Source organism: Sylvia atricapilla, chromosome 5 (genome assembly GCF_009819655.1).
Source record: "Sylvia atricapilla isolate bSylAtr1 chromosome 5, bSylAtr1.pri, whole genome shotgun sequence".
Lineage (NCBI taxonomy): Eukaryota > Metazoa > Chordata > Aves > Passeriformes > Sylviidae > Sylvia > Sylvia atricapilla.
This window is the reverse complement of record NC_089144.1, coordinates 20,443,953-20,467,793: the sequence shown is the minus strand read 5'-3', so window position 1 is coordinate 20,467,793 and position 23,841 is coordinate 20,443,953. Positions and strand designations below refer to the sequence as shown.

Genomic DNA, 23,841 nt, shown 5'->3' with positions numbered 1-23,841 from the left:
AATTGTTTTGATCCTGTTAAATATTAATCTTGCTTCTCCATGTCCTTGAACTCCTTTTCTGCTAGGAAGAGAGTGTGAATTTAACAAGGATATGGCCTCCTCCATCAGCTCAGCTACCAGTGAAGGCATTGAACAGGACCTCAGGAGACTGTGTGGAAACCTATGTTCTTCCCCTCTGGTGTGGACCATTAAAAGCAGTTCTCTGGGACCACTTCTCATCACTTCCCACAAGTATCCCAATGCATTGTGTCAGCCTTTGGTCTCTCAAATACTGCCACAGGAGACAGGATCCAAAGTCATTGTAAAAAGAAGCAATATGAAATCATCTGTCTCTCCCTTACCCACAAGGTCTGCTACCAGCTCACAAGAGGAAATCAGACTGGTCAGAGAAAATTTTGTTCTTTACAAACCCTCTCTCATGTGCTACTTTAAAGGTGCTTTAAAGGTGCAGAAAGGTGGCTTTAGCAGTTGTTCTGGAATTAAATGAAGCTCATCCTCCTAGGTTTATAAGTTCCAGGGTCCATCTTTTCCTTCCAACCCCTTATTTCTAAAGATAAGCATGACTTCCCCTCTTTCTTCATGTGCAAGCATTTTCTTACCCTGCTCAAGTTCCTCAAGTCAATTTCTAGCAGCTGTTTTTAAGTATTGCAAAGGGGTCCCTGAGGCAGGCGAGGTGAAGGCATCGCCTCCTCCTGGGTATTCCCCCCCTTGTAGATGTCCCCATCAATAACCACCCTGTGCACTGAGCAGCTTACTCAGAGATCCTCCTGGTCATATGATGATGGTCAGAGCACCTAAAAAGGGATTTTCCATTGCCCCAGATCAGGTGTGAGCTGTGTTTGGCCTTTCTCATTTAGTCCCAGTAAGCTCAACATAAGGAGGCTCATCTCTTTGAAGCTGACCTCGTTTCCATTTCATGCCACGTCCCGAAGCTGAGGTCAGTGAAGAGCTTGAGATTTGTCTGATCTGTAGTGATGCTTCTTTCCTTCACTTTAGAGAACTTTTACCTTGAGATCTTAGCATTTATTTTATGTTAGGAAGGAGTCAAAAGGACAGGCACCTGTGTGTTCTGCTATAAGCTTTTGCAGATCTGAATTTCAAAACTCTTCCAAAACACCTTTAAAGAACAAATGATGGTTAGTCATAGAATTGTTGACTAAGGGAAAGAGCAGATTTTTGGACCTAAAATAAAGAGTGAATTTGTGGGTTATTTCTCCTTTGGCCTGACTCGTGTAAAAAATCTTTTCAATTATTGAAAGTTGTCCTGAATCACCAATTGTAGTACAGGAAATGGCCTCAAATTGTGCCTGGGGAGGTTTAGATTGGATATTAGCAAAAATTTATTCACTGAAAGAGCTGTCAAGTGTTGGAACAGGCTGTCCAGGGCAATGGTGGAGTCACCATCCCTGGAAGGGAAAGATGTGTAAATGTGGCATTTGGGGATATGATTTAGTGACGGCCTTGGCAGTGCTAGATTAGTGTTTGGACTTGGTGATCTTAGAAGGCTTTTCCTACCTAAATAATTTTATAATAATTCTCACCTCCTCCTCCTTGATGGGCTGATGGACAGAATGTTAAATCAATCTTTCAGCAATGTCAGTAACAAACACATTTATGATTTACAATAGGAATAAAATAATAATCCAGCAGTAAGGGCAGCCAATGCAGTTAGGTAATACAGGTAAGGATGTGCTGCCCAGGCATGTGGTGGAGTCTACAATAAATAATTTTTTGTGAGTAGAAGGGATAGGCAGCTGCCAGGATTGGTGTACTCTGGATTGAACTTTCCTGGAGGCTGGTGGTGGACTAAATGCTCTTTCCAGGATAATTTTCTGTGCCATTTGGGACTCACAGTCTTCCAAGTTTTTCATGTTGGTCATATCAAGATAGAGAGGCTGAGGCAGAGGATTTAGGAGTTTGCAATGGTCCTTTGGCAAGCACCTGTGAAAACGAGGTCAGAGCTCAGGAAACGCTGGCTCCCATCCTGCAGCCAGTGGAGTATTGTTCATAACAGCAGAGACAAGCCAAAGGAAGAACCAAGCCTGACATTACTCATAAAGAATTTTGCCTGTGTTCACAAGTTGAACGCACCATTGTGCTTTGCCAGAAAAACTCTCGCTGGCTGGAGTGGCTCACAGCAAAAATAAAGAGCTTTTCTGCTTCAAGGGGAGGATCCCATACAGCTGCTTCATGGGGCTCATGTCAATCCCCAACTGAAACCACGGTGCTGCAGTTTCAGCAGCCGCTGAGTACGGGGAAGAGTTGCGCCACTTCCTGCGCACAATCGCTGAGCATGATCTAGCACAGGCAACCTCCTTCCTGTGCCAGGGCTGTTGACACTGTTCTGCTTCCCCTTCAAAAATAAAATGGCCAAAGAGCATCCCTGGTTCCAGGAAAGCCTCTTCCCCAGCCTGTTTCCCATCTCAGCACGGTGCAGAACGTGATGTGGTGTCCTGGATCTTTTCCTTCTCTATGCGACATCTTTGCAGTACTCTGGGTAGGATGGAGTGAAATATATGTACTAAAAATAGCTGGGGTTTTCTGAAAGTAAAACTTGATTGCCTTGTGTTTCATTGCTGGTTTAGGTTCGTGAGAGCCTGGCACCTTTGCGGGGGGGGAAGATGAGACTTTCATGATGGGGTTTCTTCAAAGAATATAGTCACGCAAAAAAAGTCTGAAGTTTTTACACCTTATGTGTTTTTCCCCTTGAACATCACCAAACAGAAGGTAGACAAATTCTCCACATTGGCATATTCTTTTTTTCCCAAAATTTATCAGTAAAATCATCTAACTTTATTACAACTAATTGCAAAATTTAAATTGAAAAAAAAAATTAATATCAGTGTTTGTAGCACACTGAAATTTGTCTTCTACAAAGAAGTCAGGCTCTGACAAACAAACCAATAAAAGCTGTGAGTTTTTGCCTGCCTTTAGTAAATGTTATTTCCTAATCTTTGGGATTGGTTGTTTCTGCAGGTTAATTTGTTTAGATCACTGAGGATAAAAAACATGCAGCCTTTTAAAGATGAGCTGCCTGAGTGGATGCTAAATCAAAATAAATTGGAGAATGAAGGAGTAGTTTGAGAGTAAATAATACCTTTAAGTCTGTTCCTCTGTTTTCCGAATATTTGACAGATTTCCAAGAGTAAAAACCAAAGTTCAATACACAATATAACACACAGAGAAAGGATCTCAGATGAGCAGAAGACTTCATGCTAAAAGCACTGACAGATAATGCCCAAAAAATGCCCAAATAGGGTATCTGTGATCTTTAGGAGAGAAAAGCTCTGTAATGGAATAACCTGGCTGAGAGCTGCCCTAGGTTACAATAAAGAGGGGTGTTTGTTCCTTGTTTTAATCCCACAGAAAAAGGATGCTTTGAAAGGTTGATATTAAATAATTGCATGGATTTCAATGGCAAGTTTGTGCCACTAACCCAAATGTGCCTTTCAAATAATGCATCCACAGGCAATGAATGGAAGTCTGGAACACCTGGAACACAGTCTGAGAGAGTTGGAAGTGCTCAGTCTGAAGGAGAGAAGGCTCCAGGAAGAACTTAGAGCACCTTCCAGTGACTAAAATTACTCCAAGACTGCTGGAAAGGTACTTGGGACAAGGAGCTGGAGGGACAAGACAAGAGGGAATTGCTTCCCACTGCCAGAAGGCAGGGTTAGATGGGATATTGGGAAGAAGTTCTTTCCTGTGAGGGTGGTGAGGCCCTGGCACAGGATGCCCAGACAAGCTGTGGCTGCCTGATCCCTGGAGGTGTCCAAAGCCAAGTTAGATGGGGCTTGCAGCAACCTCGTCTCTTCGAGGGTGTCCCTGCCCATGGCAGGGGCTTGGAATGAGATGATCCTGAAGGTCTCTTTCAATCCAAACCCTTCTGTGATTCTATGATATAATACTCAGGAACAAGTGTGCGAGTGGTATGCCAAGAAAGGGTCACGTTCTCAGCGCTGTGTTTCCTGTAGTACAGTCCCAGAATAGCCTGTTGGGGCTGATGATAACAGCTCTGTCTTTATAAGAAACTGTTGTTACCACCAAAAAAACATAGAAGTATCAACAACTGCATTTTGTGCTGATTTCTGTGATTTTGATCTGCAGCTAACTGAAAAATAAGAACCAGGACATAGAAACAGAGTGCTAAACCTGGTACTTTCAATCTTCTTATTGCTCCAGCTATGGCCACATTGACTTGTATTTTGGTATTATTTTGAAAAAGTCTGCACTTTTTTTTTTCACAATGCCCACGGCTGCATAAAGATTTGCCTTTTGACATTTGAGGTTGGACTTGACTCACACTGACTCCCTCACCCCACCATTCTCAGAGGTTAAACCTCTGCACCAACCTCTATGACCAGAAAGGTATTTTTTAGGATCATAGAATCATTTAGGCTGGAAAGGACCTCTAAGATCACTGAGATTCTTGCAGCAGATCTACCATCAATACTGGATCAGATTGCTCGAGATTGGCTCCATCCCAAACTTCATGGTGTCTTCAAGGGTTCCCATGCGACATTTGGATCCAATCCCTCTCTTTTCATTCAGTACCTCCACCTTGAGGTTGATGTGCTTCTGGTTTAGGGTTCCCCACACCCAAATTATGATGGTGGCATTTGCTCTTGCTTTGTCCAGGCACAACAGCCTGTAACAGAACTCATGAACCTGACTTTTTCTACCAAGGCAACCAAGAGCTCCAATTAGGACAACCAGGTGTGGCCTAACCCCAGAGCTTAACCTGGCACAAACTCTTCAAAAGCCCTCCAAAATTTCATTGTTATGGGATATGCCTCTCATCAGCCAGTCTTTATTCCAAATTCAGATTCCTGTAAACCAGTTTTGCTGGGCTGGTTTCCTCACTTGTGACAGCAGATACTTTTGCTTTTGTTTCTCAAGAATGAAACAGCCTCTCCTTAGACCTATAGCTGGCGTGTGGGTACAACACAGTGGGAAGTGCCCAACACTTCACTAATCTCATCAGCTGCCTTCTCTACCCCATAAAATACTCCTCACTAAGAACTGGTTCTTCACCTGGAAAGTGAGGAAGCTTGTGTTCTTAGGGAAGTGCCTTCATTGTCCAAGAGCTGGCTGAGGTGAGGTCTGAGCTGGCTACATGCAGGTTTCTGCTTTTCCCTGATGGGTTCCTTTCTGCTTTAGTTTGAGGGAAATCTTGGCTCATCACTGAAGCATTTACCTATTCTTATGGCTGATTTTCTCATCCTGTTCCAAGTTATCCCTGCAAACCCATCCACCCTCCATGTTTTCATTCCTCTCTCTCCTACTTGGAAAACAAGATGCTGCCCGTGTATAACACTTTCAGAACCACATCAGTGCAGAAGTCCACAGAACAAAGGAAATGCTGAATTTGCTTAACACACTTCATGACTCATCACATCTTGTTGACCTAGTGCTGGAAATACCCATCTAAAATTTCCACACATGCTTGTTATGGACAGAGGTATATTTTTACCAAAATCTTGTTCTCTGGATCTCTCTGAGTGAAGAGGAACATCAAATTGGGCATCCATAGCATCCAAACTGAGGATTTTCTCACACATCCCATTGGCAATGGTCATGTCCATTGGTAATCTTCTGCTGATACCAAATGGTATCTGCAGCAGAAAATCAAATCACAAAGCAAACATCACAGGGTCTCCTCTGAGGTCACCTGTCTGAGATGGAAGAGGAGTGTTGCAGACCAAGTCTGGATCACAAGGGGAGCCCAGAGATGGCCTAAAGTGACTTTTGACTTGCTTCATTGCATCCATGAACTGGCTCTTGGTCCAGCAGGAGCTCTGACTCAGAGCAAGTCACCTGCACAAAAAAAATTTTGACTTCACTTCTGAAGAACCCAAATATGCATCTAGTCCCTGTCCAGTTTAACATGAACTCATCTTCAGACCAGGTGATCATGTATCAGCTCTTTTGGGCTTGAGTAAGACCTAAAACGCACAGCCAACCCTGCCAGGAAACAAGAAAAATAATCTCTGTACCTTAGCCCTCTGTTGTCCTCCATAATCACATCAAACCTCTTGGTCTGAGAACACTCAGACCGAATTGCATGAAGTGCATCACTCCCTCCTGTTCCTTGCTACGCTGATTATTTTTCAGTTGTGCTCTCAAGAAAACATCCTTCCACATGGGTAACAAAACTCCCCTCAAATTCCTACTGGATTGACACAGCAAGCCCATGAAAATAAATGAGGAGAGGGTGTTTGCTTTGAAGGTCTGTCCAGAAGGAAGGGGCTTTGGAAATGTATGGATTTTGTATTTTTCTGTTATGCTTTGGCTAATTAATGTGATACAGATGTCATGGATTTAGAGATAGAACCATAAAGTGGAACTCAGCTCATGTAATGTTGGAGATGTAAGTCAGAGTTTGTCACTCTGTGAATCCTCATGGTCATCAGAGAGGAAGAAACATTTTTACAGCGTAATTCCCTTCATCTTCCAGATGTGAACTGTGTTCTGGAAATGTGGATATTTCTCTTGTATTGACTCTACAGTGAGTGCTGAGAACCAGCCCTTAAACAGGGCAAATCCTGCTTAGCCAAAACCAGAGCTCCTGGACCTACAAGTCATTTAGATGCGGTGAGCCACCAGCGAGTTCCTACAGCTGTCTGTGTTAGTCTGTCCTCCAGGGCCAATTTCCTGTGAACTCATTGTTGTGAGGACATGTTCTTAATTAGGCCAGGACTTGATTCTGCCACCTCCTACAACACAGCATTACCACACCTTTTCTGGCTGGAGGCAGTGAGCTCTGAGTGACACCGTCAGAGGTGAAGGGAAGGTCAGTGTTGCCCATTGCACACAGCTGACCCTCCCTTCCATGGCACTTCCACGGGCTCCAGGGGATGCCCAGCCCAGCAGAGATGACCAAAGGCACAACCCCTGAGCACAAGGGCTGCTCTTCATCGTGAGCAACAAGGCTATTCCTCTGAAGCCTGGTCTGACATATTTCCTCTTGCAATCAACAGCCTCATTTCCACATGGAGTCAGCCAGCAGTCAAACTGGAAATACTGTTGACGTAACTGCTAATTATCCTTGGTATAACTAATGTGCAGTAGCAAAGCTTGTATTTCTTAAAGCATGGGGATGGCTAGCAGATGAACAAAACTGATCCAGACACCATTTAAAAAGATCAGTCTCTCCTTAGAGATGAGTGGCTGGGATCTCATCTAGTTGCTGTCTTTTCCCCAGAGGAGCCTGTACCAGGATTCTGGAAGTGTGTCCTCCTCCTCCTGGCACTCAGAGGTATGTGGTGCGTTTTCTATGAGTGGGCTATAAAAAGGACTTAAAAGTACAACTCTCAGGACCAGAGGATTTGGTTATTTACTGTGCTGACATAATTTTCCAGGCAATATCTGAGTGTGGCAGGCCATGGTGCGGTGGGATGGGGAGAAGTTAGGAGATCGATCTACCATAGGATCAAAGAAATGCTCTTTGGCAACATCAGCCACAGGACTCTAATTCAGCTGTGTTTTCATCCAGCTAAGCCTTGAGTCACCTCTGCAATTCATCATTTGCCATTTCCCAACAACCTGTCTCAGTGCTGTAGTACCTGCCTAGAGGGAATTTTTACCCTGCTGTGCAATCTGTGCCTCCAGAGCCAGTCTGTGGGTGCTGCCCTTTGTTACAAGGCCTGGCTCTGCCACAAAGAGCTCAGCTTTGTTTTTCTTGACCTTTTGAGTAGCTGTAGGAGACTGTTGGGCTGCCCTCCCTTCGGCCTCCCTAAGTCTGAACCCCTGCTTTCCAAAGATATGTGCTCCATGCCTCAGACCACCTTGGTAGCATATCCGAGAGCAACTTCAAAGCAGCCGAATCCCAACAGCATTTGGGAGTCTACATACATGGTAAAATCCTGGCCCTAATATACAAACATATTCCAGGCAGAAAAAAATCAAAGGAGGCTTAATAAGCAGGTTGTATTAATAAGTAAAAATATTTCATCCCCTTAAAAATGTATCTGTATGAAGCCACAGCAAGGATTAATTTCTATATGGACCAAAATGTTAATGAAATTGAAGTGCAGTTATCAGTGTTGCTATAGTTTATGAGGAAGTGTGTTATCACTGTATGGTGGGAAAAAAATTCCACAAATTCAGAGTTCAGGCTCCACAGTTGCTTTAATGCTCTGGGACTTCATTTTACCTGAGGAAAAACTGCAGAGTGTGAGAGACCAGAAAGGAAGAGTAACTTAGGTTCTTGTTAATAGACCCCTTGGGGTGGGTTAGAGTGAAACAACATGGAATGACCAGTGTTTTTAAGAATATATTTGTATATGGGTTTATTTTAGAATAATTTGGTTGCAAGGGAAAGGAAGTATGTAGTCATTTTGGTTAGTATTTTCTTTTTTAATATCCATGTTATATATCCATATAATATATATTTCCTTATATACATCATATCCATATATATTCATATATATCCATCAAAATATCGCTTAAGAAAATATATACAGAAAAAAAAAAAGAAAGAAAAAGAAAGGATAAGAGTAGAAAGACCTCACCACTTGTGGATCCAGGGACAAGATGTTATTGTTGCTATTTTGATGTCTGTTGGTTGAAGTGATCTTCATAGGCTTGATCCCTTGGGTGTGGGGGGAAAAAAAGCCCCCAAACAAAAAGTCCAATGAGTTAAAATATGCTCAGATTGGGTGGGAATGCCCAGGTATCTCACCTGGGGGAAACTTTCAGTCCTTTCGTGGAAGGGGGCACTTCAGAGGCTCTTTGATGGTTTATGACCTTTTCTCAGCTGCCTCTCACTTCAGGACAGTTTGAGGCCATTAATTGCCCATCAGAAGGGATGAAAACCCTCAGGTGTGAATGTGACCTTCCTCAGGAGTGAGGGGTGGGAGTTCTACAGCTGAGCCAGTTGTGTAAGTGAGAGCAATTGCCATGACAAAAACACCATCCTGCCTCCACAGGGTCTGCTTCTTATCGTCTTTCTCCCTTATTTGGCTCAAAACCTGGCTTGTAGCCCTCAGTGATGGTCGCTCACTCACTCTGTCTTATGCAGTTCAGAGGTTTTGCCAGGTGAAGGTCAGAAAGTGAAAATACTGCACTGATACTTGGTCTTCAAAGCTGAAAGAAATAGAGTGAGAGTAACCACAGGGAACCTGACAGCTCTCAGCTGTGAATGTTTGTAGCACTGTGAGTTTGTAACACTGTGAGTGTTGAAGCACTTTGGTGCTTCACTGGTGGCAAGGAGGTGACCCCTCTGTCACCTCAGTGTTACCTGCTCTGCATGCACAGGGATGGTGGCACCTGGTCTGATGGAGTTTATAACCAAAGGTATCTAAATCTGATACCATCTTTCTTGGCTGAACTATACAGTGTTTAAAAAGGCTGTTGATCCTTGTGAGGAAAGAATGGATTGAATACATTTATCTCCAGAATTCAAGGATTGCCATGAGCCAGCATTTGGAGTGTTGCAGAGAAAGGCTTGAGGAAAATTGTTTAAAATGGATAATGTACATCTGCTGTCCTTGTGGGGATTTGGTAATCATTTATATCCTTACCATTTCCTTGCACTTTTCTCCATAAAATTGATACTTTTCATATGGCTTGAACAAGGGTTCTATTTTTCACACAGAATTTGTTCCTTGAGGGAGAGCTGCACAGCAGAGGTGCTTTAGGATCACTTCTGGGACACAGGAGAAGAATAGAAGCAGCAGCTATTACCTTTTCTGTGAACCTCTAACCTTTGGTCTGATCTGGTCAGTGTTTTACCCATCCCTTGAAGCTCACTCTCATTTGTACACCTGGCAAATGTGAATTTTGAATGCCCCACCCCTGGGAGTGTTCAAGGCCAGATTGAATTGGACTTTGAGCAACCTGGGATAGTGGAAGGTGTCATTGCTTGGTGTCATAACAGGGGGCTTGGATTTGGATGATCCTTCAGGTCCCTTCCAATCCAAACCATTCCATGATTCTTTCTATGATTCTATAAACATCCTTGGCCTGTAAGGTGAGACCTGTGTGTATCACCATCCTGGCTGATGTAGAGTGTGCTGGCCTTGAGGTGTCTACAGTCCCTCTCTGTCCCTGCTCACAATTCCTGCCTGTGAGATCTTTGCTGCCTTTGAAGGAGAACAGGCCAGAAGAGCACAAATCTCCTCAATTCACCTGTTCAAGCAACATTTTTCTTTCTTGAATTTCTCATGTGCATTTTGCTTCTACTGCTGTGATTTATTTTGCCCTGAAGACTTGCAGCCCTCCATCTACTTAGCATCTCTTTGTCTGTTCACTTCCTTTTTCCATGGGGACTGACAACTCCAGAAAAGGCTTGGATGACAACTCATTTTTTTTCAGTAGAATCACAGAACCATTTAAGTTGGAAAAGTTGTCAAAGATCATCAAGTCACACCTTTGATCAATCACCCCCTTGTCAAACAGACCATGGCACTGAATGCCACATCCAGTCATTGAAGTAGAAACAGTATTGCCCTCTAGTTCAAAATCCCCTTTTTCCACTACTGCGGTCATCAGCACTGTTTCCATTTCCTTGCATTTGCTCAGCTATTTCACAGCTTGCCCTGCTTTGGGCATGAGGTTGGACTGCTGTCTTTAGCATCTGATAGAAAGAAAACTGAGGAAGAAATCAGGAGAACATCCACTGGGACAAGCCAGATCTGGGCTTCAAAATAACTTCACTAAAAAAGTGTGGCAAATCCTGGTTTTTTTCTACCATGATATGGAAAACTTAACAAAAGTAAGTTTTCTACTTCATGTAGAAATCTCTGATCTTCCAACTGTAAGAAGACTGGAGGATCCAAAAGAATTTTTTACAAGTTGAAGAAATGGAGGTTTGTCTTACGGAAAAGACTATAGGGGAGTTGGATCACTGGGCAGCAGAGGTCACTGAACATCTCTCACCCAGAAAGTACACAGCTTGGGGCAACATGTAGGCAGTGCCCCCACTAACTTGAAAGGCAGAGAAGGTCCAGTAAATAGGCACTGGAGCAGAATTTTTTATAAAAAAACAGTTAAATGCAAACCCATGAGTTTGTAAAACTCAGGAGTTGGTTGAGAGGTTCATTACTTCTTATGCTTATATCTGGTTATAACAACCAACATGTTGTTACAGTATTCCTGGACTTTTGGAAGTGGAGGAAAATGAGTCCCGTTGAGTTGTCAGTGAATGAGCAGTGGGAATAGACTGCTCCTCTGCCAGCTGTGTCCCACCTGCACAGGCCATGTCCAGCTCTCTCCAAGCTGAGTGCCCCTCTGCATTTGCCTTCCAGGGGAGCAAGAGCCCTTCCCTGAAATCCTCCCACGATGCTGGGGCTGCTGCTGCTGCAGGTGTTGTCCAGCTGCCTCTGGCTGGGACACAGCGAGGTGGTGTCATCCTTTACAGATTATCCTCAGTTTTTCTACAGGAATACTACCCCAGATAATGCTCCGGAGCCACAGAACCCAGCCAGGATCTGCCTGTGCTACAAGAACCAACATAATTTTGCCACCCTCTATGACAGAGATTTGCACATTCCCATGCACTCCGCTTACATCTACAGGCTTGGACTTGGTGACAGATCTGAATTGTGGTTTGTTGAGCCTCAGGTGAGTGTCTCTCTCACAGCACATCATCCTCCAGTCATCAAAAGCAGTATTAAAATAACCATTTCTATTTCATTCCACCCCTCCACACACATGCAAATAGACATACTGGATGGGATTCTGCTCATTTTACTTCAAACAGCTGCACCACATGGTTCTGCTGATGCATCTGAGACATCAGCAGGAGAATGAGATGAATCATATCCCAAAGGTGCCCAGTTTCCTGCCCTGACCTGACTGGAACATCAAATCAGATTACTTGGCATTACATGACAAAGTCAAATGATTCCCCTCCCTGTGCCCTGCTGTGGTGAGTGGCCAAGTGATGGGGAAAAGGCATCCAAGAGAGGCTGCACTTGAGGGACCAACAGTCCTGCTGGGATCTGATCCCCACTTTGCCCTGAGCTGTTTTGTCATCCCTGATAAAGTTTATCTGCTCCCAGTGAAGAGTCCAATAGGCTTTGTGAGTGGTGTGAGAGAAGTGAGGAGAAATTCAGAAGGGGGTGAGATGGCCCAGGGACAAACCCTCAGGGGAAAAGGCCAAAAGGCCTCCCAGCACAGGCTGCCGGCTGGATCACAAAGGTCCTAAGTCAAAATGAGAACAGTCAGATTCTGAGCTGCTTTCTTTTTTCTCTTTCTCTCCTCATTCATGCAGGAGGGTCATGTGTATGATTTCTCTCAGATCCATACATTTTCCTACACTGAGATGACAAAAAATGGAATTTTGACCATCAGAGATGTCTGCTACAGGGTAATCTATTTCAATACATGCATTCTCAGCACTGACACCTTTTCCTCTTCTTACCCTGTCAAGCTGATCAACCCAGCTTATCCCAACAATATGGATACAGAGAAGTCCATTGAAAAGCGATATAAAATCACTCCACAGAAAATTGGCCAGAATCAGGCTATCAACTAAGACTACAAAAGCTTCCAGGTCACTTCAGCCCCAGTGGCCACCAAAGTGGTAACAACAAAGTGGTAACCACACTCAACAGTGGTGCCTGGAGACACTGTCAGACTGATACAATGGTCCAGCTAACCCAGGGCTGTACAACCACCTATGTCATTGTGGGTGCTGTTCCTGGAAACTCCTACATCTCCAATAAAAGGGTTAATGTCACCAGCTACATCTGCTCAGCTGCCTGCTGCCAGATCAACCCCATCCTGAAGACTTGGGCGGTCGTTGCTTGAAAACAAGAACCAGGTCCAGAACCTCACACTGGGACAGCTAGAGGCCAGGTTGTCCCAGCTCTATGGGAGTGGACAGGTTTCTCTGTTCCACAGGGCCCATCCCCACTAACAAATCTCAAATCCAAGGTGGAAAAGGCTTGGGAGCTTTTCCCATGTCACAGAATCAAAGAATGGATTGTCTTTTATAAGACTTTAAAGATGATTTTGTTCCATCCATTCCCTGTGCAATGACAGCTTTCACTACACCAGATTGCTCCAATCCCCATCCAACCTGGCCTTGAACACTTCCAGGCATGGGACAGCCAAAGCTTCTCTGCTCACCCCAAGACTGGGCCTCACCATTCACTCAGTATAGAATTTTTCCCTAACATCTCATCTAACCCTGCCCTTTGTCAGTGTGAAACCATTCCCTCTTGTCTTGTCATTCCATGTCCTCATCCAAAGTCCCTCTTCAGATGTCTGGGTGAACTTCTAGGTAGTGGAAGGGGATGCAACTTCTCCCCACAGACGTTTTGTGTCAAGGCTGAACACCCAGAGCTGTCTCAGCCTGTCTCCAGAGCAGAGGTGTTCCAGACCTTAGAACATCTTTGTGGCCTCCACTGGACTCCAATATGTTTTTGTCCTTCTCATGCTGTGGGCCCCAGAGCTGGACACAGCACCCCAGGTGCAAGGACAAGATTCTGGACAACCTGCTCTAGATGATCATGCTTGTCCAGGGCTAGGGACTAGAAGATTTTGAGTGGTCCCTTCCACGCTCAACAATTCAGTCATTCTGTGATCCTGGGACATGCTTTTCTTTGCTTGCTTTTGAAACTGAACCTTGACAGCAGCACCTGTTGTATCAGACCAGCAGGATGAGGCACTGGATCTAAAGGAAGCTTTGAGCAGCCAAAGATAAATTTCTGTGATGCACTCCTTGGATATCTTTATTCTCTGCCCTGCTTCTGAAGCTTTTCTGCAAAATTACAGGGAACCAATTTGGGGAATTGTGTTCAATATGTTCAATATATTCAATGTATTAAATGTATTCAATATCATAATCAAAAGATCAGCATAGGGCAGATCATTTAGTCCCTGAGTAGTTAACAATAAAAAATATTTGCTGCATTGGTGGTTTGGAGGGTCACCTCATGTATAAATGACAAGTTGCTTCTTACGGAAATTTCTACTACCAGTAATGTCCCAGTTCCCAGAACATCAGTGCTATTTTGGGCTAAGGGACATCTGCAGACACCTCTGCTGTACCTTAGGGGGTCCTTCTGACTTGCTCACCCACCTCTTCACACCTGCTGGGGCTTGAGACCACACTCATCCTCACCACTGCTCATCCCATGCTCCACTGCCCCGACTTTCCAGGTTCTGGAAATGTGGGTGATTGACCAATCCCGTGAATCCCACATCCATCAGCTCCTTGGGCTGTCCTGGGGACCTTTATCCCTGGCAGTACCCAGAAATGACCTGCCTTCCATAGCAAGCTTGTGAAACACTGGGGAAGCCAAAAAGAGAAAGGAATCAGTTTCATAGAATCACTGAATGACAGAATCCAAGGTTGGAATAGGCCTCCGAGGTCATCCTGTCACACCGTCCTCCCAGCACTACCACTGTCAACATTAAACCACCAATCCATACCACCCAGTGCCAAATCCAAACGCCTCTGAAACACCTCCAGGGATGGTGACTCCAGCACCTCTCTGGGCAGCCTTTTCCACTGCCTGAACAGTTGACAGTTGAAAGCTTTTTTCTAATATCTAACCTGAATTTCCACTGTCTCATCTTAAAGCTTGAGACCACGCTCTTCTTGAGACTTTTCCTCTAGTCCTCTCACTACTGGCATGGTAGAACAGACCAACCTCAACCTCATTACCTGTTCCTTTCAGGTAATTGGAGAGTGCCCCGAGCCTGCTCTTCTCGAGACTAAAATCTAATCCTAACATCTAATCTAGCCCTGCCTTCTGTCAGTTTGAAGCTGCTCCCTGTTGTCCTGTCACTCCAAACCCTTCTCAAAAGTTCCTCTCCATGTGAACCACTCTCAGATACTGAAAGGGGCTCTAAGGTCTCCCAGAGCCTTCTCAGCAGTAGCTTTGCAAGTAAGGGCTCTTAACAAGGCCTTTGCAATCAGGCAAGGGAAAATACGCAGCCTGACCATAGTAACTGTGTTTGAGAGGCGGCAGAAGAGCAGACTGTGAACATCTGGGTGTACTCAGAGACAGGCCAGTCGGTCTAATGCCACAAGAGATGTTCTGCCAGGAACAGAAACATGTGTAGGTCCCCATTCATGGGGAATGAGGAAATGAACAGATAAGTCACCAGACCCGGTTATTTTCTCCTGACATGTGATGCTGCAAGAACCTGGGAGAAATCCTGAGGAAATTGCAAATAGTAACTGTCACCCCACTTCAGGGTGAGAGTGAACAAATATCCTTGAATAGTGGCAGAAAACCTTTCTTTTCAGTGAAATTCCTTTTTTATCACTACAGGCAGATTTATGACCAGGTATATATTGTACTGGGACTCCTGAAGGATCAGCCAAGTGTTTCTCCAGGGAGAAGAAGAAAGGAATTCTTCAGCTGCCTGTACTGAGACACTGCTTCAAGGTAAGCTCTTGCTCCTTTCTCACAATTTACTCCAATATTTCAAGTCTTTCCTGAGTTTTGGAATAAATAAATATAGAGAAAGCCTAGGCTGAAGTTGCTGAGTTCCAGCATGCTGATCTCCAAGGAGCAAGGAGAGTTTATGCATACATTGTATTTTGCAGCTCTTAAACACTTTCTGTTAAGGAGGGCAAGGACAGAAGGAATGATTTGGGAAAGAATTTCAGGCCAAGTCACCTGGAAAATTAACATCAAACTGTTGAATAAGGAGAGTTGAGTTTATTGAGCACCAAAACCCCACCCCATGACCTTGCAAGAGGCCTCTGGAAAAACACAGGTGGCTGAATTCCTGGGCAAACTCACTCTAAACCCTGCTTGGGAAATTTAACAACTCTGCCTACTTGGAGATCATATAAAAACAGCCAGTCTGAGACTGCAGCAGAGGCATTTGAGAGTCCTTTGCCACTTTGGGGCTGCAAGCAGAGTCCTGTGCCACTCTTTCCTACAGTAAGTTGGTTCCTATATATGTGATTTTAAGTTAGATATTAAGTTAGTTAAATATATTTTAAGCTTGTGTGTTGGGGAAGGGTCATGCAAAAGGACTTTTCAGGAACTTCTTTGCTTGATTTGGGGCAGCTATGGGCATGCTCTGCAGAGTACTATAAAAAGTCACCACTTGTTCCTGTTCTTAGTGTCCAGTTTACTGGTCACAGTGTTCCTAATCCAGGGCTGCTAAAGAGAAAAAGGACCGGATGTCTGTGTCATAGCTTAATACATGTAGCTTAATATCCCAATGTCAGCTGAGAGGCAGGACCCCAGGTGGATCATTTGGGGTTCAAGACTGGGTCAGAGTGGAAGAGCTGCGTGTCTGTGTGAACCTGGATGGGCCCAGAGACGTGTCGGAAGTGCAGCCTTGCTGTTCTTTCCCTGCCCAATGCCCCAGGAGATTAAAGCCCAGCTCAGCATTGCAGGGGGCTGAGCAGAGTCCTTACCCAGCTGCAGGTGTCTGCTGTGGGAAGGTGCTCAGAGCACGAGGGAATGAGAATGGCCTCAGTCAGGGGAAATTTAAGCTGGATATCAGGAAGAGGTTTTTCATCCAGAGGGTGGTTGAGCCATGAGACAGGCTCCCCAGGGAAGTGGTCACTTCACTACCCCTATCTGAGTACAAGATGTGTTTGTATAATACTGTCAGGCACGTGATGGGATTTCTGGGGCTGTCCTGGGCAGGACCAGAAGCTGGACTTGATGATCCTCATGGGTACATTCCAACTCAGCATCTTCTGTGATTCTATAAGATCATGTTCGGAAATAGGGGCTTCCAGGCCCTGTTTTGTTGCAGGATTATTTTCTTAGTGCCAGTGCAAAAGCTGAGCTCTTGACTAACTGAGGTAGGTTGGAAAAGGTGACCTTATCCCAGTGCCATCCCTCAGTTCCATGATAACTTTGCCATGAGAGCTGTTTAGCATTGGGTGGGTTTGGAACAGACAAACTATGCCCCCACCATTTCCTCCTCTGGGCGCCTAAAACCTATTTTAGATTTCCCCCTCTCATCTGAAAAAGGGAGATTTGCTCAAACCTTTAGTGTGTGTTCAGTCTGTCAGTGCTACATGAAAGCAAAAACCCTTGTGTCTTATCAATCCGTTGGTGTCCTGCTGTGGGGACCCTTCACTGGGCAGTTCTCTGGGTTGGAGTGTTTGACTGATTTGTTCAGCATTACACACCAGAGAAACCCCTCCTGCGTCTCTGTAATTTTGCTCTGCTTTATTTTGGCTGAGGTCAGGATGAAAGACAAGGGAAATGTAAAATCGAGTTTGGTCTTGGTTGTTTATAATATTTTATTTATTTACAGTATTTACAGCATGCACTTCAACTTGCTAGTTAGAGAAATGAGACAAAATGGAGAGCTTCTAACTTGCACTAAGGCTATTTAAGAGATAGTTACTTAATACTAAAGTGACACCTATATTACTTATGTTTTTGACTCATTAGTGTCTATTTGATGTTCGCAATGCAGACATTTTTCACTCAGAGAAAGCCACCCAGATCCATGAAGAAGACGGAAGAAGAAGGTGAAGAAGAACTTAGAGAACACTTGGAATATTCTATCTTGGCCCATATACATAACTATATACCAAAACTTCAAACTTAAGTTTTCACTTTGTGAGATTACACAACACTTCTTTGACTACACATCTATAACTTTTGTGCTATTACACAATCTTGGAAGTTTGTTTTAAGGCCTCAAGTCAAATGTGGTGCCTGCCCGAGAGTCAGCACCCCTCGGCTTAGAAAGCCTGAAATTTTCAGCTTCCAGGGTTTCAACACATCTCCACACCTTTACCCACTGCCAGAAGCTGCCAGTGTCCTGAAGGACTCACCTTAATTGTTTACAGAATAACACTAGTAATAAAACTGTGTCAGGTTAAGGTTTGAGGCTTGCCAGTGAAAGTATCTGGCTGCAAAAAGATATTCAAGGCAAGATACTAATTCAGAACAGCATACTAATAATCTCTACCCCAAACAAAAGCTGGCTGGAGGTAATTATTCAGTGTGCATAAAGTAGGATTCTTACCCAATAGGCATCCCTAAGAGAGAGAAGGGAGGTTCAGCCCATCAGCTGATCCAAGTTACAATGGAGTCTTCCATCACTTCTCTCCATTTTTAATTCACTTTTATACTATTTCTTTACATTTAGGTGGCGTTTGTATATAGTCATACATCTTTCTCAGTGAGGGGTTCTCACGCCTTGGGGGTGGATATCTCAGTGAAGTACTTAGAGTAACCTTGGGATGGGGATGTGTGTCAGTCCAAGGAGAGGAATTTTGCCATGGTTGCTGATTCAGCAGCAGGACATCTTCATTTATCTCCCATGGTTTTCAGTTGCCATGCAGATTATCAGTTAGAAAATACCACCAAGGTGCCTCTCTGCAAGGGTTTTGACAGACCCTGGCCATGGTGTCTCCACTCCACTCCACCTGTTGTTTAGGCCCACATTAGATTTATTCCTCCTTGTGTGTGGGAGGCCAGGTATTCTGACTGTGTTTCATCCAGAGAGAATCAACTGTATTTTCCTCTGTAACTTCTCTACTGTTATCCTTTTATCCCCAGCCATCTCCTTGCACAACCCTATAGCATGAATGACTTTTTCAGAAGGTACCCCCTTCTTGATCTCTCATAGTCCCCTCCTCTGCATTTGCCTTCCAGGGGAGCAAGAACCCTTTACTTGAAATCTTCCTGCAATGCTGTGGCTGCTGTTGCTGCTTCAGGTGTTTGCCAGCTGCCTCTGGCTGGGACACAGTGAGGTGGTGAAGTCCTTTGAAACTTCATGTCCTCAGTTTTTTTTCCGGGAGGTCCCCCCAAATGAAGCCCTGGAGCCACAGAAACCAGCCTGGATCTGCCAGCGCTACAAGAACCAGTATTACTTTGCGACCCTGTATGACAGGAAGATGCGTATTCCTGTGTATTCTGCTTACATCTACCAGCCTGGACCTGGCAAAAGACCTAAAACATGGCTGGTTGAGCCTCAGGTGAGTGTCTGTCTTACAGCACATCACCCTCCTGTCATTAAAAGCAGTATTAAAATAACCATTTCTATTTTGTCTCACCCCTCTACATGCATGCAAATGGACACACTGGATGGGATACTCCTCATTTTACTTCAAACACCTTCATCACATGATTCCTCTGATGCATCTGAGACATCAGCAGGAGAATGAGATGAATCATATCCCAAAGGTGCCCAGTTTCCTGCCCTGACCTGACTGGAACAGCAAATCAGATTACTTTGCATTATATGAAAAAGTCAAATGATTCCCCTCCGTGTGCCCTGCTGTGGTGGGAGAACAAGTGACAGGCAAAAGATATTCAAGAGCAGCTAAATTTGAGGAATCAATGGTCCTGCTGGGATCTGATCCCCACTTTGCCCTGAGCTGTTTTGTCATCGCTGATGGAGCTTATTTGCTCCCAGTGAAGAGTCCAGCAGGCTTTGTGAGTGGTGTGAGACAAATGAGGAGAAACTGGAGATGGTCCAAGAGCAAAGCCTAGGCAGACACAAGCCCTGGCTCATGAGAGGGTCAGGTTAACAGTGGAGGGATTTCTGGAGTGACATTTCAGGCAATGAAAAGTGAGGAGCATCAGTGTCAGTCCAGTCAGAAGGGTGTGATCTCTATCCATGGGCAGTGACCCCTGAGCACCTTTGGCTCAGGAATTGGTCCAGAAGGATCCAGCAGACTGACAGAACTCCATAAACTACAGAGGTCTTCCAGACATCTTTCAGACAAACTTCAAAACTTTAGGAAAACAGGCCAAGGAAATAACACACACAAAAAGAGAAAATTCATGTCATTTCTAAGGACAGAGTGGCAGGATGATTTAGGTGAAAATGAACCACAGAAGAAGCCCATATGCAGTGTTCCAAAGGAAAGCTATATATAATGCAATGCGTGTGAAATGAATTTCTGAAATTAAAAAAAAAAAAATATTTACACTTGTTCCTCATAGGAACTGAAGAACTAATCTGGTATAGTACCACATAAGACCAGATGAAAAACAGGATCTTGACACTCAGAGACTTCTGCTCTGGGGAAATCTGCTCCATTATCCCCATCCCCAATACTAACACCTTTTTCTCTTCTTTATCTGTCAAGCTGATTGGCCCAACTTATCCCAAAACTATGGAAAAAGAGTGGACACTCTTAAATTACTACAATGTCAGCTTAGAGAAACTCAGCCAGAGCCAGGCTATCCTTCATGACTACAAGAACCTGACGGGTTTGAACCGGGGCCATTTGAACCCCAATGGCCACCATGGTGACTACAGCAGCAGGATGGCTACCTTCACCCTCACCAACATAGTGCCCCAGGATGAGAAACTCAACGGTGGTGCCTGGAACAACTACGAGCAGCAAACCATGATCAGGAGGACCCAGGGATGTCAAACCACCTATGTCATCGTGGGTGCTGTGCCTGGGAACAACTACATTGCCAAGGGCAGGGTTAATAAACCCAGCCACCTCTGGTCAGCTGCCTGCTGCATGGTGGACAACAACTACATAAAGGCTTGGGCGGTCATTGCTGAGAATGACAAGAACCAGGTTCAGCTCCTCACGCTGGGGGAGCTGGAGGACACATTAACTGAGCTCTATGGGAGGGGACAGGTTTCCCTGTTTGACAGCGACTGTCCTCGGGAATAAGCCTCACATCCTGAGTGGAACAGGCTCAGGAGCTTTTGCCTCATGTCATAGAATTGCAGAATGGTTTGGGCTGGAAGGAATTTCAAAAACCATCCATGTAGTCTCAGCTCTCATGCCATGAGCAGGGGCACCTTCCACGATCCTCAATGGCTCCTGTCCAACCTGGCTTTGAACACTTCCAGGGATGGAGCAGTCACAACCTCTCTGGACAACCTGTGCCAGGGCCTTACCACTGTCACAGTAAAGAATTTCTTCTTAACAACTAATCTAATCCCACCTGCTTTCAGTTTAAAGCCATTCCCTCTTGTCCTGTCACTCCATACCCTTGTTCAAAGTTCCTCTCTCTTTTAAAACCCTTTAGACTCTGGAAAGGGTCCAAGTTCTCCCAAGAGCCTTCTTTTCTCTAGACTCTCACCCTCAGCTCTCTCACCTCTCCAGAGTAGATGTGCTCCAGCTCTTGGAGTATCTTTGTGGCCTCCTCTGAACTCCACTCCAACAGCTTTGTGTCCTTGTTTTGTTGTGGATCCCAAAGCTGGAGGCAGTACTGCAGGTGGGATCTCACCAGAACAGAGTAGAGGCGGACGAATGGACTGTAGAGGGGAACAAAACAATGCAAGACTCCCAAAGGCTTCTGATTCATTTCCAGGAAAGTCTGAGAGAACAGACTTCACATGATATCTAATTTCTATCAGGAAGTGAGAAACCTGTATTCAGGTCAGGGAAATTTATCCATAAATGCAATATATGTATAGAGTAGTTTAGGGACTAACATAACAATTTCCATGCCAAGTGTGTAATTTACTAATAAAACCTTGTGAAATTATACGTATCTTTCTGATTTTTGTTGTTCCTTTTGACCCTGGACATTTAGGATACCTTGAGGGGTTCCTTTCCCTTGAGGGTGTTTTTGTGGGCAGAATGGGAGCTTCAGGCAAAGGTTAATAGAAGAACCTTCCTGTTAGGTCATGAGCTGCAGAAACGACCCCCTTACTTGGTAAGCTCCTTCTTAGGGAGCAGTCTGGGTTCAGCTGAATCCAATCTTAGCCCCAGATTTTGCCAATTGTTTATGTCTAAAGTATTATAGAGATGTAATTAAAACTTTATACAACTTGTCCCACAGGTCTGAGGATTGCAAACCATACATATTTACATAATTATATATGATTTATGATGATGATGATAAGGCAAAATATGTTAATCAGAATTATTTAGTTCACAGTATGGAAGCTATAACTACTAGTATAGTATTGTGCACTATGAAGCAGTGTTGAAGCAAATATATTAAAGCAGTTGTATTAAAACCAGCAAAGACAATTAAGTCGAGATTGGTGTTACTCACCCATGCCAATGGTCAAATTACTATTTGACCATGGTCGAATGTCTTTGGCTCAGCCCCGAGAAGTGACCTTGAGAGGCATCTCCACTCCAAGGAGGAATCTCCACATACACACACTCTCCAGGAAAGGATGTGTCTGTGTATGCAAGAGCTAGAGAAAGCAAAAGTCAGTCTCTGCTTCTCATCAGCAGTGATGTTCAGACACTTTCCAGGAAGCAGGGCTTCAGCAGGCATAATGATTCCTCCAGAATGCCAACACTGAAAACTCAAAATGCCCCCTTCTTCCTCTCTCCCTTAGCTTATATATCTGAGCTGAAAGTCATAAGGTATGGAATATCCCTTTGGTTAATTTGAGTCAGCTGTCCTGGTTGCATCCCCTCCCAAGATCTTCTCCAGTCCCATTTCTTTTGATGAGAGAAGGAATGTCAGAGGGACAGCGCTGCTTGGCTGTAGCCAAAACACTGGTCTGCTTTCAAAACTCATCCAGCTAGCAATACAAAGCACAGCACTGTAAGGGCTGGGAACTCTCTATCAGTCAGACCCAATACAGGTGTTCAGAATAAAGTTTACTTTCTGCAGTGCTGGATTGTAGAGTCACATCATATATAAACCACAAGTTGGCTTCCCACTGAAATTTCCATCACCAAGAATGTCACAGTGCCCAGAGCACCCTGGCAGAACATTGGGCATCCAAATGCAATCTGAGGATGCCAAAACAACCACACAAGTGTCAGCATCAGACACCAATTATTCTCCTGGAAATGGACGTGAAAAAAGTGGGTCAGGGAGCTAACAGCTCTTACAAGATATCCCAAATGGCTTCAGCAACGAGACTTGCAACTTTGATGGCCTCACTTCTCATCCTTTGGGGATGGGTGCTGGCACAACTAAGATTTCAATGGGTTCTGTGAGCTCAGGATCATGTGGGATTGCCCCACTTTTCCCTTCAGATTGGTTTTCCACTGTGTTATGCAGCACTGTGGAGTTGGGGGACACTTTGGGGGCCTTGGATGGTTAATGGCATCTTCTAATGATGTAACCACTCTTGGGCCCTGCTTTGTTATGTCACTTGGGCCTCATTGGAAAGGAGGAATTTGCCCCGCCTCCACCAGGTCTGCTTCTTCTTGGTCTTCTCCGTCATCCTGGCTAAACCTCACTTGGTTTAAATCATCAGTCCCAGGTCAGCAGAGACAAAAGGAACCACAGTTTGTACTTTAAACAAAACATAGTTTGTTTAAACAACCTATGATCTAACATATTTTTCTGGGTATTTCTGCTTGTAACAACCAATTAATCACTCTGTTATTCCAGGACTTTTGGAAATGGAAGAAAATTAGTCCATTTAGGTTTTGAGTGAATGAATGATCATTGAATCACAGAACATTTTGGGTTGGAAAGGACCTTAATGACCAGCTAGTTCCATGCCCTCCCATGGGCAGGGACAACTTCCACTATCCCTGGCTGCTCCAAGCCCTGTCCTGACCTTGGACACTTCCAGGGATGGGGCAGTCTCATTCTGTGGGCAACTTGTGCTGGGGCTCCACCACCACCACAGTAACAAATATCTTCCAAATATCCAATCTAAACCTACACTCCTTCCATTTCAAGCCATTCCACCTTGTCCAAATATCATGGTTTAACCCCAGCCAGCAGCCACGCCCCACAGAGCCGCTTCCTCACTTCCCGACCACACGATCAGGGATCAGAGAGAGAACTGGAAGGGTAAAATCTGGAAAACTCATGGGTGGGGATATAGACAGTTTAACACGGAAAGCAAAAGCTGTGCACACAAGCAAAGCACAACAAGGAATTCTTTCACCATTTCCCATGGATAGAAAGGTGTTCAGCCACCTTGAGGACAGCAAGGCCCATCCCACCTAACAGTTACTTGGGAAGACAAAACCCATCACTCCAAATGTCCCCTCCTTCCTCCTTCTTCCCCTCACTTTATATACTCAGCATAATATCA

At 44.5% G+C, this 23,841-nt stretch overlaps 1 protein-coding gene and 1 pseudogene across 3 annotated transcripts; both read left to right on the top strand.

Annotated features, from left to right (window-relative positions):
- Positions 1–3,535: 3,535 nt before the first annotated feature.
- LOC136361146 (endonuclease domain-containing 1 protein-like) lies at positions 3,536–21,361 on the top strand. Of its 3 annotated transcripts, XM_066318868.1 has the most exons (5): positions 3,536–3,603; positions 7,202–7,255; positions 15,235–15,347; positions 18,549–18,871; positions 19,991–21,361. In XM_066318868.1, exons 4-5 carry the CDS (start codon positions 18,584–18,586, stop codon positions 20,534–20,536), a joined length of 834 nt encoding a protein of 277 aa, XP_066174965.1. In that variant the 5' UTR covers positions 3,536–3,603; positions 7,202–7,255; positions 15,235–15,347; positions 18,549–18,583; the 3' UTR covers positions 20,537–21,361. The 3 variants fall into 3 exon arrangements, with proteins under 3 accessions (XP_066174965.1, XP_066174964.1, XP_066174966.1); XM_066318867.1 differs by lacking the exons at positions 3,536–3,603; positions 7,202–7,255 and having other exon boundaries at positions 15,080–15,347; XM_066318869.1 differs by lacking the exons at positions 3,536–3,603; positions 7,202–7,255; positions 15,235–15,347 and adding an exon at positions 15,718–15,851.
- LOC136361147 (uncharacterized) lies at positions 11,188–12,911 on the top strand (annotated as a pseudogene).
- Positions 21,362–23,841: the final 2,480 nt, after the last annotated feature.